General features: G+C 43.6%; 1 protein-coding gene across 1 annotated transcript in view; it reads left to right on the top strand.

Annotated features, from left to right (window-relative positions):
* The window catches only part of LOC311243732 (PHD finger protein 20-like), a 72,004-nt gene that overhangs the window by 30,860 nt on the left and 26,798 nt on the right, over positions 1-14,346 (top strand). The window contains exons 12-13 of the mRNA XM_084333071.1: positions 6,382-6,459; positions 6,750-6,889. Of these exons, the coding sequence (XP_084189197.1) occupies positions 6,382-6,459; positions 6,750-6,889 (218 nt within the window). The remainder of the gene's footprint in view (positions 1-6,381; positions 6,460-6,749; positions 6,890-14,346) is intronic.

Here is a 14,346-nt window from a genome sequence, read left to right as displayed (position 1 = left end):
TACGCCATGTTTGGATCACGTGAGTTATGATCGGTCCATATCTCAGCCGGCATTTCAAAATAGAGACAGTGGAGTACACCACATCCTGCAATCTTAGCGGTGAGACCGCCGCCGCTTCTAAGGAGCGCCAAGATACAGCATCTACAGGGTCTAGCCAGCACATCAGAGGTCTCAGTGAGAAGGACCAGAAATAAAGCTTAAAATCAGGGATTGCGAGGCCCCCATCTTGTTTCCTACGTTGAGTAGTAGCTCTTTTGATTCTCGGGCGTTTGTTATTCCAGATAAACTTAGATACCATCGATTGTACCTTGCGCCAGTGGTCTATTGGAGGGGGCAGGGGGAGCATTGAGCTAACAAAATTTATCCTAGGCAGAACGTTCATTTTGATTATGGAAGCTCAGGCTTGTAAGGAGTTAGGAAGGGACGACCATCTGTCTAGATCCTGGCGTATTTTATCATAAGTACCCGTGAAGTTGTACTTAGTAGTTTGACTCAGCGTGGGGAATATCTCTATACCTTTTTATTACCTATTATATACCTATAATAAGTATTTAAAATGTTCCACTATGGGGATATCAGCTGGTAGTCGCACCGCCTTGGCCAGCTTATTAAGAGGTAGGCAGGCTGATTTGTTCCAGTTAATCTTAAAGCCTGACAATTTACCAAAGTCGTAGATTATTTCCAATAATTTTGTGGCCGACCGGGAAGGGTCATCCATAAAAATCAGTAGGTCATCCGCATAGAGAGCAATTTTGTGTGGTGTATTATTGATCATTATGGGGACGATGTCCTCTGATTGCCTAATAAATTGGGCCAATGGTTCGAGGGAAAGCGCGAATAGTCCCAGGCTCAGAAGACAACCCTGTCTAGAAGATCTGGAGACTGGGAAAAGTGTGGAACAGTTTTTGCCTGTCAGTATCATTGCCGACGGCGAGGCATACAGGACTTTAATCATATGAATAAAATTCTTTCCAAGACCCATGACCTCAAGTACCTTCCACAGGTAAGACCATTCTAGTCTGTCAAACGCCTTCATGGCATCCAACGACAGAACAGTGGACGGAGCTGTATTGTCTTTACTGTTATCGACTACATGCAACAGCCTCCTAAGATTATCTGCAGCCAGGCGCCCCGGGATAAAACCGGTTTGATCGCAGTGTACCAATACCGTCATAAATCTCTGCAGGCGACGGGCCAGCACCTTGGCAAACACTTTTAAATCGGGCCCGAGAAGACTCAAGGGCCTATAGCTACCACAATCATTGGGATCTTTGTCCTTCTTGAGAAGTAAAGAAATCAGCGCCATGTTGACATATCTTGAGAACTCCCCTTGTTCGATAGCGTAATTGATCATATCGAGCATCAATGGACCCAGTTGGTCCCAGAAAGCTAAATACACCTCGGGTGGAATACCATCCCAGCCTGGTGCCTTACCCCTCTGCATTTCAGCAATCGTCTCCCTTAGTTCATTATGGGTGATCGGTTTCCCCAGTTCCTTAGCCTCTTCCTCAGAAATGTGGGGTATCTCAAGCCCGCCAATGAACGATTCAAATTTAGAGTCGTCGAGATTAACCTCTGAGCTATACAACTGTGAGTAAAACTGTGTGTCGTTGATCTTTTTCGAATCAGTAGTGATTGTACCCTGTCGCGTCTTGATCGAGGGGATATCCGAGAAATGATCATTCGAGCGTATTTTCATTGCCAATAGATGGCTAGGCCTGGAGCCGTGGAAGTAGTAATTTTGCCTTGTCCTATGTATCAAGAACTCAGACTGTTGTTTAAGTATGGAGTTTATTTCCTTCTTGACTATCTTACGTTGTGTGTTTAGTCATTCACTATAGTTAGTTTGCAAAGATGCGTATAGATCCGCATATAATGTTTCCAGTCCTTCTAGTTTTTTTGACTGGGATTTACGTAAGTTGGAGGCGAAAAGTGTGACATGACCCCTGATAAATCCTTTCAATGTGTTCCATAGGACCCTGGGGTCATCGACCGTGCCAACATTGATCTGCAAGAATTCAGCTAGTTTACTCCTGAACTCAGAGCAGAAATCATCGTTCTTTAATAAGGTTGAGTTAAAACGCCACCTGGGAGCTCTCGTGGAGAGCCTGCCAAAGGTTGCCACAAGGAAAATCCCCTTGTGGTCCGAGAGAGCCAGGGGAACCAATGAGACGTCGAAACTATCAAACAAATTAGGGGATGCGAATGCATAGTCTATTCGAGAGAAGGTTTTGTGTCTGGCAGACAGGTGAGAGTAATCCTTGAGGGTGGGATTGGATAAGCGCCATAGGTCTGCGAGCCCAGTGTCCTGGGCCCACATCCTGAGGGCCTTAGAGGACCGTTTTTGGTCGCTTGTTTCAGAGGATCCGGACCTATCCATCTCCGCATCCCAGCACGCATTAAAATCGCCACCCACAATGAGAGCGTATCCAGTAAGTTCCAACATATTCTTCGTGATTGTATTATAGAACGCTGAATCAAATGTGTTAGGGGCATACAATGCTATTATTGCCATCTTCCTATGAGAGAACTCAACTTTTGCTATAGTAATCCTTCCCTCCGTGTCCGACCACACATCCAGGACTTTGATATCAAGGTTACGTCTTGTAACTATGACGACTCCTTTCGTCTTATCATCGGCTGAGGATGAGGAGATAACGTGATATTGTCGATTTGCTAGCCTTGACACATCACCCACCAATAAATGCGTCTCACTAAGGAGAGCAACGTCAATATTTCTTCTCTTCAATAACCAAAGGACACTGGCACGCTTGTGTGGGGCGTTAAGACCTCCTGCGTTCCAAATTAAAATATTCAATTTAGCCATGGTCGAGTTTGTCTAAATGCGTAGAGAACATACCAGTGCAGCCAGGCTGAGTACAGAGGCGCTGATCCAGGCGGGCCCAGACGGTCAATCCCAGGAGTTCAGAGGAGGAACAATTACACACATATAAGACAACAGTACATAAAACACATAAAAATACCACCCCAGTTACAACCCCCCCTCCTTCTACTCTAAACCCTAACCCACCCGTCCTATTATAAGCCCTCCTATACCCACTCTCCAATCCCCTCCCTATGCCCCATCCACTAAGGATGGTCATCTTCCTATCATTTCCCACTGGAGTCATGGATCCAATAAGACGCTCCCCACTCCGACCCCCCTCTAGATAAACCCCTGATTAAACCCCCACTAGTCCAATAAACACAAATAATAATAAAAATAAAATTCAATAAAGATATCGGTCGAAAACCACCTGAGCCTTGGCCCTAACATGAGATAACCATAATGGAAAAAATAGCCATTATTATATAATAACTCAACATCACCCCTGCAACCATCTATTTCCGAGTCTGCGCTTCAACGTCGCAATGTTATAGTTCAAGTTTCTTCAAGTTTCTTTAATAGTTGTCATACAGAAGTACAGAATACTTTTATACAAAATGCTTCTTACTGTTACGCTCCAGAGACTGTGCAAGACAAGATAAGTATGAAATAAAATAACATAGTATAGTATGTAAATTAGAAGTAAAAAAAAAAATGAGGTCACAGTGTTCAGTATAGACATATGTACAATGTTCGATGCAGAATAGACGTAACTGAGTTACCATATAATATACAATTCTATGCAGTGTACTAATATACAATACTATATAGTGCAAGGCAGAAATGGGATGAGGTGCATTTTAGGTACAATTTACAGTAGGTGTACGAGTTGTAGTGCAAATCCTTTATCAATAAATATAAAGTGTGTTTGTGTGATCTAAAGTGTGGAGAGTGGGTGCTGCAGTGTGTTGTTTGTTTAAGTGAGTGTGTGGGTGTGTGTGTGTGCTGTGTGCATTTGATGGTTGTTGCATAGTGTTTATTGTTCGTTTAGCAGCCTGATGGCCTGGGGATAGAAGCTTCTTCTGAGTCTTTCTGTGCTCGCCTTAAGACTCCGGTATCGCTTGCCTGACCGCAGCAGTTCAAAGAGGCAGTTGTTCGGGTGGCTCGAGTCCTTAATAATTCTCTTAGCCTTCCCCATGCACCGCTTGTTGTAAATGTTCTGGAGGGTGGGAAGCCCCCCTCCAATTGTGCGTTCGGCTGAACGTGTCACTCTTTGTAGTCTGCTACGGTCTTGTGCAGTGCTATTCCCAAACCAGGAGGTGATGTTGCCAGTCAGGATGCACAAATGGATAAAGGAAAATTCAAAACAAAATTAAATTAAAGCATACCAGCTAAGGCAGGATCGGGTCACAGGTAAATTGTGCAAACAGATGTCATTTAAACAACGACAATAATAAGAAAGGGAAAAAAGGGGGTTATGGTCAAAGTGCACACCTGTAACAGCCCCTCTGATCAGGCACAACGGCTGAAATGACATAACCTATGTAAGAATAGAATTAAACACATTCATTAACCCGGGGATGGTAATAAGCTATACCTGACACAACCTGTTATCATATATTGTTTCAATAAAGATATCGGTCGAAAACCACCGTGAGCCTTGGCCCTAACATGAGATAACTATAATGGGGAAAAAAATAGTCATTATTATATAACAACTCAACATCAACCCTGCAACCATCTATTTCCGAGTCTGTCTATATATTCAACCGATCTTCTCCTACCGGAGCCCAAAGCTCAAAACAGCCTGGATATAAAAATAAAAGCATACAAAAAGTTAGTTAAGGACCCGATCACTGTTGAATTGTGCGAACCGATTACACTTAAACAGCAACAACAACCAAAGTCCGTAAATATTAACGGGTCTCGAATGTCTCAGCGCAGACGATAGACGCAGCCCGCTAGCTAGCCCGAGGCTAGCGCGTAAGCTACTGATGAATCCGGATAGCACGTTAGAGTCTGTTATGTACATTGTTCAGCTAGCTCGCTAGCTTCCATAGAGGCGACGCACAAGTACGACCATGAGGTCAGCATTAGCAAGTAACAGAAGTCATTGGGAAGCCCCGCTAGTTGGATGGGCAGTTAGCAGTTAGCATGTCTGGGCATGACAGCAAGTGTTTGTGAATAGCCGGCCCTAACAATGTATTCAGGCCCACATCGCCAAGTCACTCACCCGATATAGTTATCAAGCTACAGTCTCGGGTATCCCCTCGAGATATTCCTTCGCTTTAGCCAACGACCAAAATGAACGCCGACCATCGACCTTATCCAACACAGATAATTTCGCGGGAGCAAATAGAGTGGGCCTCAGGCCTAGTTTCCATAGCCTGTTCATGACCACTTTGTATTCGCCTCTCTGTGCTTGAACCTCCGGTGTAAAGTCTTCGAAAATGGCCACTTTGTGATCGCCAAGCCTTAGATTACCCCTTCTGGTACGAGCCGACCGCATGATGAGTTCCCTCTGCTGAAGCCTGTTCAGCTTGACAATGATGGGCCTCGGCTCCTTGTTCACACCAGGAGTGGTCTGTAGGCCGACTCACAGACGGGAGGGGAGGGGAGGACGTCATTCCCCAGTATTTTTTGCAGCAATTCCGGCATGGTCTCAGAGAGACGGCCCTCCCCGTTGCCCTCCGGTACTCCAACAATCCTGATGTTGTAGCGTCTCTCCCGGGACTGTATTTCCACAATTACCGACTGTAGTTTGGTAACTTCAGCCTGCCTAGCCAGCAGGGAGGACTCTAAATCCGCCATCTTCTCGCCCTGTAATGATACCTCCGTCGTTAGCTCGGCTAGTTCGTTAGCATTAGCCGAGGAGATAACGTACAGCGACTCCATCTTGTCTATCAGCGGGACGACCGCCAACCTTATTTCTTCTGATATCTCTCGATGAAGGTTATCACAAAAATCCGCCAGCACTTTCCTTTGTGTTTCAGCGAAGCGTGTCTCAGATTCTGCATGGAGCTTGGTCATGACCGAGAGCACAGCTTCGCTTATCTCACCGACACCGGGCGATGGTGCGGCCAGGCCCGGTGGTGGTTTGCTGGCTGGGGCGCTCATGGATCTGGTTTCCACCACCGACATCGCAGAAAGTCGAAAAAAGTCGACGACAGTATTTGAAACACGACGACTTAACAAGCAGACAAAAAACAAATAAAAATAAAATAAAGACTAATGGGGAGAAACATATATTCTGCACGGTAGAAGGGAGCTCACGTGAAACATGTCTACTCCATGATCGCTCAGCTCCGCCCCTTTTCAAATGAATGAAATATCTTGTGGTCAGTAATCTGTCTGCTGAGTAGTATTCATGTCTGTTGTAATTTCAGAGTACTGTAGCAGTAATATTTGTTGTATTTTCAGAGTACTGTAACAGTAATGTCTGTTGTATTTTCAGAGTACTGTAGCAGTAATGTCTGTTGTATTTTCAGAGTACTGTAGCAGTAATGTCTGTTGTATTTTCAGAGTACTGTAGCAGTAATGTCTTGTATTTTCAGAGTACTGTAGTAGTGATGAGAACTCAGACAGACCTCCGGTGAGACTGACTACTGTAAACTACAGCACAAACACATATGGTGGGTAGCCTACACACACACACACACACACACACACACACACACACACACACACACACACACACACACACACACACACACACACACACACACACACACACACACACACGCACACACACACACATTTTAATATCTTTATTTGGGTTCAGATTTTAGACAAAAATTCTTGAACACAAACTACAATAGGATGCACAAACCTTTGTAATCTCATAACAACATATCTAGTCAGAGACTATGGGTACAAGAAGCAGACACACACCTTTCTAACCTTGGCCCTTCCCCTCCAACAGACGAGGGCAGTGATTGGTCAACAGTAACAGCTGAGAGCGGGGAGGACACCCCCCCCTGGCCCTTTGCCATGGAAACAGAGGAGAGCGAGGAGGTGAGGTGTGTCTGTGAGGTAGAAGAAGAAAACGACTTCATGATCCAGGTAACTAACACACACACACACACACACACACACACACACACACACACACACACACACACGTACATAACAGTATACATACACAGAGGCATAGAAATGTACATAACAGTATACATACACAGAGCCATAGAAATGTACTGTGACACACTTGTGTGGTTGTAGAGTATTCACGTGACTGAAAACCATAAATTCAAGGTCCTGTGGGAAGGAAGACAGAGACGGGTCCTCGGATAGTCCAGGGTCGTGCGTGGAAGAGGGTAGTCAGACAGGCAAGGGTAGTAACACACAGCAGGTTCCTCCTTACAAAACAGATCATACACAGCGCGTTAATGTCCTCTCTACTCACATCCACCATGGATTTCCCGGTCAAGGTTCTCCAATCTTCTCTGTATGTTTGACCTTTTTCTCCCTCTCCAATCAGTGCGGTAATGATCCGCAGGCACGCTCTGTGAATTAGACAGATATAGAAAATATTTGAAGAATATATGCTTATTTGAATCTACCGTACTTTTCGCACTATAAGCCGCACCTGACTATAAGCCGCAGCAGCTAAATTGAATGATGTGTACATATATAAGCCGCACTGGACTATAAGCCGCAGGTGTTTTAATGTTTAATTACCATATGTAAGGGTTCGTGCACAGAGGGGATTGTCACAATACTGTCGGACAAATAACAAGAATTAACTCATTTACAAGTTGTATTAAGTTTAGCAAATAAGGGAACAGATAAATAACATTTCAATGCAGTAAAAAAAGCTATTTTCGGGTTTGGTCCATATATAAGCCGCACTGTTATATAAGCCGCAGGGTCGAAAAATGGGGGAAAAAGCCGCGGCTTATAGTCCGAAAAGTACGGTAGTTAAACCTCAAGTCTCAGAGCAGAGAAACACTGAGAAAATACTATCTAAAGTTTGGCTGCCTTTTTAACACCTTGGCAACTGAAGTCTAGCCGGTTATGCTCCTCCTCCTTAAGAATTTTCACTATTTCACTATTTACATAATATGAAACTACAGGTTCATACCTTCAAAATAAGCCATCAATTGTAAAATTCGAGCCGATAGTTATTTTTAAATGATTATTATTATCTTTTCCCCCCTCCCGATTTTTCTCCCATCCCACTGTTAGTCGTTATGCCAATTCCCAACCCCCTTCCTGGTTGTTGCGCACCCCTAACGAGTTAGTATAGCGATCAGCCCAAGCCAAGGCAATGCTGACTCTCCGGGAGTCGAGACCGCAGCCTCTTGCATTGGTGACGAGCACAATCTCCGCTACGCCACCTGACCGCCCGAGCCGATAGTTTTTAATCAATGTCCTATGAAACATTCTGGTAAAATCCTTACCAATTCGCAGCAGGAGGGTCTGAAAGGATTCAGTGAATTCATCAAAATGATAAGAGAACTACACTCCCTCCCAGAATGCAATGTCAATGTCACTAGACCAATTCACACCTGGAACAAAGGCCCAGTTTATAGTCTGTTGTTCCTTTGTTATTCCAATGACTGGGCCCAGGCAGGCCTACAGTGACACACACTTTGATTTGATGCCATGTACACACACTAGATAGATCGAGGTTTACCTGAATACATTAGATATAATAGTATAGTAATATAATATATAATATAATAGAGAGAGAGAGAGAGAGAGAGAGAGAGAGAGAGAGAGAGAGAGAGAGAGAGAGAGAGAGAGAAAGAGAGAATGAGAGAGATACAGATATAGACAGAGAGATGTTAGATAGAAGTTTACCTGAATACATACTATTATTATTATTATTAGATTTGATTATTGTAGATATAGATATAGTAACTAGTAAGAGTAGGTAAGGGATATGTAGATTTACATTTAGTCATTTAGCTGACGCTTTTATCCAAAGCGACTTACAAGTTTGAGGTTTACCTGAATACATTATATAATAGTATAGTAATATAATATATAATATAATAGGAGAGAGAGAGAGAGAGAGAGAGAGAGAGAGAGAGAGAGAGAGAGAGAGAGAGAGAGAGAGAGAGAGAGAGAGAGAGAGAGAGAGAGAGAGAGAGAGAGAGAGAGAGAGAGAGAGAGAGAGAGAGAGAAAGAAAGACCCTCTGAAATTTCCATTGACATTGTATAATATTATATACTTATTGTTATGTGTCTTGTAAGCCCATATGTGCTGGGCATACACCTGTATGTAAGACACAAAAATAAAAAAAACATCAATCAATCAATCAATCAATCAACCAGTCACTGTATGTTCCATAAGTGTTTAGAGGGTACTTCAAGCCGTGTTAATTTTGGCAGCTATTTTAATTTTAGTCTTAGTCATGTGTCATTTTAGTCTCGATTTTGTCTTTTTTGTTTTAGTCTAGATTTAGTGGCAGAAAACAGATGAAATTTGTGTCTAGTTTTCGTAAAAAAAAATAATAGTCATTTTATATTGTAAATAATGCAATTCTATTTATTCTTTAACACTTTCACTGCCACTCACGAGATATCTCGGGTTTCCGATAGTTATGTTGAAAGCCACTCACGAGATTTCTCTGATTTTTTTTTTTTATATATATATTTATATTGTTAATTATAGGGTCCATCATACTAACTCACCCCCATGCCTCATACTGCGGCATGGTCATGCTGGACCTACAAAAGGCCTTCGACACTGTCAATCACACCATTCTGATTGACAAGCTAAAAGCAATTGGTTTTGATAGTCTATCAGTGAGCTGGATGCAATCCTACCTGGAGGGGAGAGAGCAGATGGTGGAGGTAAACGGTACCCTATCCCCCCCCTCACAGTAAACTGTGGTGTTCCACAAGGAAGCATACTAGGTCCGCTACTGTTCCTAATTTATGCAAATGACATGTCGTCAGCTTGTGACTGCAACTTGTTCCTGTTTGCGGACGACTCAGCCCTGCTGGTCTCTGACAAGAACAAGTTACAGGTTGAAAAAACCCTCAGCTCAGAACTAGGCAAAATCTGCATATGGCTCGCTGATAACAAACTATCATTACACATGGGCAAAACAGAGTCCATTCTCTTCGGTTCAAATAACAAACTCAGCAAGACCGACGGCTTCTCAGTTACAGTGGGTGACAATATTGTCACAAGGAAAGAAGATATTACCTACCTGGGTTCCATCCTAGAGGCAAATCTTTCCTGTGACAAAATGGCATCCAATGTAATAAAAAAAGTCAACAAACGAACTCGATTCTTGTACCGGATCTCCTCACTGGTAAACAAGAATACCCTGAAGACTCTAGCAGGAGCACTCATTCAAGGGTACTACGACTATGCTTGCACCTCATGGTACCAAAGCACCTCAAAGGCGCTAAAAACAAAATTACAAACATCTCAAAACAAACTGGTCAGACTACTGCTTGACCTTACTCCTAGAACCCACCTCACCCCTGCCCACTTTGACAACCTAGGATGGCTTAGAGTAGACGACAGAGTACAGCAACTTGCAATGGGCCTGGTCTACAAGATACACTACACGACCAAGGTACCCATGTACATGACAAAATACTTCCCAAAGGTCAGTGAATACCACGATCACAACACCAGAGGGAGCTCCACAAATCATGTTAAACCCAGATTCGGCTCAAACAAGGGACTAAACACGTTTCGCAATTATGCCACATCAATGTGGAACGCCCTACCCAAAGCTGTAAAGGAATGTGAATCACTACCCACTTTCAAAAACACTCTCAAAAAACACCTAAGGGAGACTGCAACCCGAAACTGGCCCCTGTAAATGTCCGAACACAACCCCCTCCAATGTACAGTAAATTACCAAGTATGGTCTTGTCAATAATCCAATGTACAGTGTTGTTTGTACAGTTGTACAGTGTCCCCCACCCACCCCTCCTACCCAACCCCCCCCCCCCCCCTACCCAACCCCCCCCCCCCCACCCACCCAACCACCTCCAATGTACAGTCCCCCCCCACCCCCACCTACCCAATCCAATGTACAGTTTCCACGCCTAATGTATATACTCTTTTCTTTCTGGACTCTTTTTGTATCACAAACAGTACTGTAATTGCAAATCTGGTATGTCATAAATGTATAGATGGAGCAGTACTGTCTATCTGTATGTCATGTATGTCATATATGTTACGATGAATTGAAAATGGGGGACCCTGATGTAAACAAGACGAAAGTCTTTCTCTGGTCTGCATCCCCTTAACAATTGTATGTATTGAGCTGTACTGTACTGTACCCATTCTGCAATCTGTTAATAAAGTTTTCATTCATTCATTCATTCATTCATTCATTCATGATAGATTTGCAATTGAAAAGTCAATATGATGAGACTGAAGTACCCTATAAATATGTACAGCAGGGAACAATTAGGGCTGAATTGGGGTAGTTAGTGTGATCAATACAGTATAGGTTTGTAGCCGGCTTGAATGAACTGTAACTAGAGTAGGTAAGGGATATGTACATTTACATTTAGTCATTTAGCTGACGCTTTTATCCAAAGCGACTTACAAGTTCTGTACAACAAGTCATCTGGAAGGGCACAACTCTACTCAACTCTTGCTTTTTTTTTTTTAATATCAGCTGTGAGAGAATGTCCGCGGGTCCGCACGCAGGAGATAGTTGGCGTGTGTGTTCGTGACACACACATACACAACGACTGCAAAAAGTCGAGTCCTGTGGATATTATTGCAAGAGATAATTCATACATATTATGAAAAGCCAATCTGTTGTTTAGAATTTCGATGGGGGGTAGCGAGTCTCTGATACCTAACACCTTTTCACAGCGCACACACTGCGTTTTGACAGGTTTGATGCATCTGAACCAATCACGTCAGAAATCTGCACCAGCCAATGGGAGTCGGGTCCGTGAGGAGCTGGAAACACGGCCAATGAAAAGTGTATTCTCGAGAATGATAATGCAGGTTCTATTATCCTGACTAAACTTGGAATACCAGAAAATAGATCTTATAAACGGTATATGATTTGTTGGAGAAATATGCAGCCCCATGGCCGAGATAGCCTCGCGACTCGAGAGAGCTTTTCAGAGAGCAGTGAGTTCACACAGACAGCGACAATGTGAGAAACAAACTATCCCTCCCCCCTCTCGCTCTGAATGATTTGCATGGAATGCATATTGGTATCACTCAGTGATTTAACACCGCTCTGTTTGTGTGTACGTGATGCGTTGTAGTTCCCATGAATACGGGGATAATTAGAACTATACCATTTAGCAAGAATTAAACATATTTACAAGTCTTAAGTTTAGCAAGTAAGGAGACATATAACATCTCAAAGCACTCGAAAATCTCATTTTTCTATTTTTACCGATTTCTGAAAAGCGCAACTTCCTGAGCATTTGTGAGACATTCTAAATCCCTTTGTTCTCCGCCCCAATGGGTGCAAAAAGGAGTTTGGACTCTCAAGGGTTAAATCTACCCCTAACCACTGGATTAGCTGTCATCTGTCAGTTACTCAAAAAAGTATAGTGTTTTTTCCACAGCCTTAGGAAGCTTCGCAGACTAACAACATGCTGCCCCACAAACACAGAAGTGGTTTATGAGATAGTAGGTATTCAACTTTGATAGTAGGTATTTAAACGTGTACTCATGATGATACATTGAATGTAAAACCACAAATAAAATAAAATGCTGATCCTGAACAAAAATAACAAAATCACAGTTTTTAGAGCAGCGCTTTGTTTGTTTGTGTTTGATTATGTTAAATCCCTAAAGGAATGGTAACGAAAGTAAAAAACTGATGCTCGTTGGTTGTTTGGTTTTATAACCTGAGATTGGAAGCATGTAATAGGTCAAGCACAGTGTCAATCAAACGGCGCCCATTTTAGCTTTCAAACGATGTGCTGCAACGGGACATCCGAGGGCGGGCCATCGGAATTTTAAGAGGTTATGATGCCGTAAAATGCGGCGACAGTAACGTTATTTGAACGCTACTTTTCACTGTCCAACAGGGCTGTACCACACACAAACATTCTAAATAAACAACTAGTCAACAAGGTCATCGACACGATTAACAAAGTCCAATATGTACTCGTTCATTAAATCCGATGGATCAATTGCTGTTCCTGAAGCCGAAAGTTTGTTCACAGCTGCGGCGAGCGTCTCGACAATAATATCAACATGTGTGTTATTTATGGGCGTTGCTCGAAACTCAGAGGCCAATGAAAGCACTCGTCTTGATTTGCATGCAGATTTAACTCCGCCCCATGCAATGACCAAAGTCACACCCAAACGCGTGTTGCTTTCTAACAGCGGAGGAGTGCAAGAATGTGACAATTTGACCATGTGACCGCGGCAACGCGGGAGAGCGGCAGTGCGGAAATAGGCTGTCTATTGCCATTCTCTAAGACAAACACTAACCTTAACCAGCTCCTTAACAGCGCCTAAACTTAACCGTTCTAACCTTAACCAACTCCGAAACAATGCCTAACCTTAACCTTAACCTTAACCATGCCTAACCTTAACCTTAACCATAGAAAGAATATTGCCATTCTCTAAGACAAACTCTAACCTTAACCAGCTCCTTAACAGCGCCTAAACTTAACCGTTCTAACCTTAACCAACTCTGAAACAATGCCTAACCTTAACCTTAACCTTAACCATGCCTAACCTTAACCGGCGAAAGAATACACGTTAAAAAAAAAAAATTTATGGGATTCGAACTTGTCAACAACGGACCGCAGGACCGCTGTGCTGCCAGGTGAGCTGAGCTTCGAATGAAAATCATGGCGGATTAGGGCGGTTACATAATGCCGCAAGCTCTGCCGCTCCGCTCTGCGGTTGCCGCGCCTGCCGCGGGGCGTGTCGCAGCCAATCAGGGAAAACGCGGAAGCAACGGCAGCACTGCTCCGCTGTTATTAAGCAATAGGCGGCCGCTTTTTTAAACAAAGAAATGTTACTATTAGAGATACTATAACTGTTCTCTTCTATAGTAAATATGTTCTTAAACATTCAAACAGTTTTTTTGCCTTTCTACATTTTCTCCTATCCCCCAACTTAAGAGTTATGCCAATTCCTTTCCGCTGTTATTGTGCTGCCCTACTGTCGGTCTGGGGAGGATGTAGACTACCACGTCTCCTCTGTCGGTCTGGGGAGGATGTAGACTACCACGTCTCCTCTGTCAGTCTGGGGAGGGTGTAGACTACCACATGCCTCCTCTGTCAGTCTGGGGAGGGTGTAGACTAGACTACCACAATCCTGCTATGTCGGTCTGGGGAGGGTGTAGACTACCACATGTCTCCTCCGATACATATGCAGTCGCCAGCCGCTTCTTTTCACCATGGCCATTTTCAGCTAGGGGTTTCATTGGGAGAACGTGACACAAACGGAGGTGTCCTCCAGATCCCCTCCCTGCTAATCAGGTACCCGACTGACCAGTAAGAGTTGCTGTAGTAACGACCAGGACTCATACCCCACCAGCTTCCCACCCACAAACACTGACAATTGTGTTCGTAAGGACCTAGCCAGAGGTGACTCTGGG

This window comes from Notolepis coatsorum (assembly GCF_963971535.1).
Source record: "Notolepis coatsorum genome assembly, chromosome: 17".
NCBI classification, from domain to species: Eukaryota; Metazoa; Chordata; class Actinopteri; order Aulopiformes; family Paralepididae; genus Notolepis; species Notolepis coatsorum.
The sequence above is the reverse complement of the archived record's forward strand: the minus strand, read 5'-3'. Positions and strand labels throughout refer to the sequence as shown.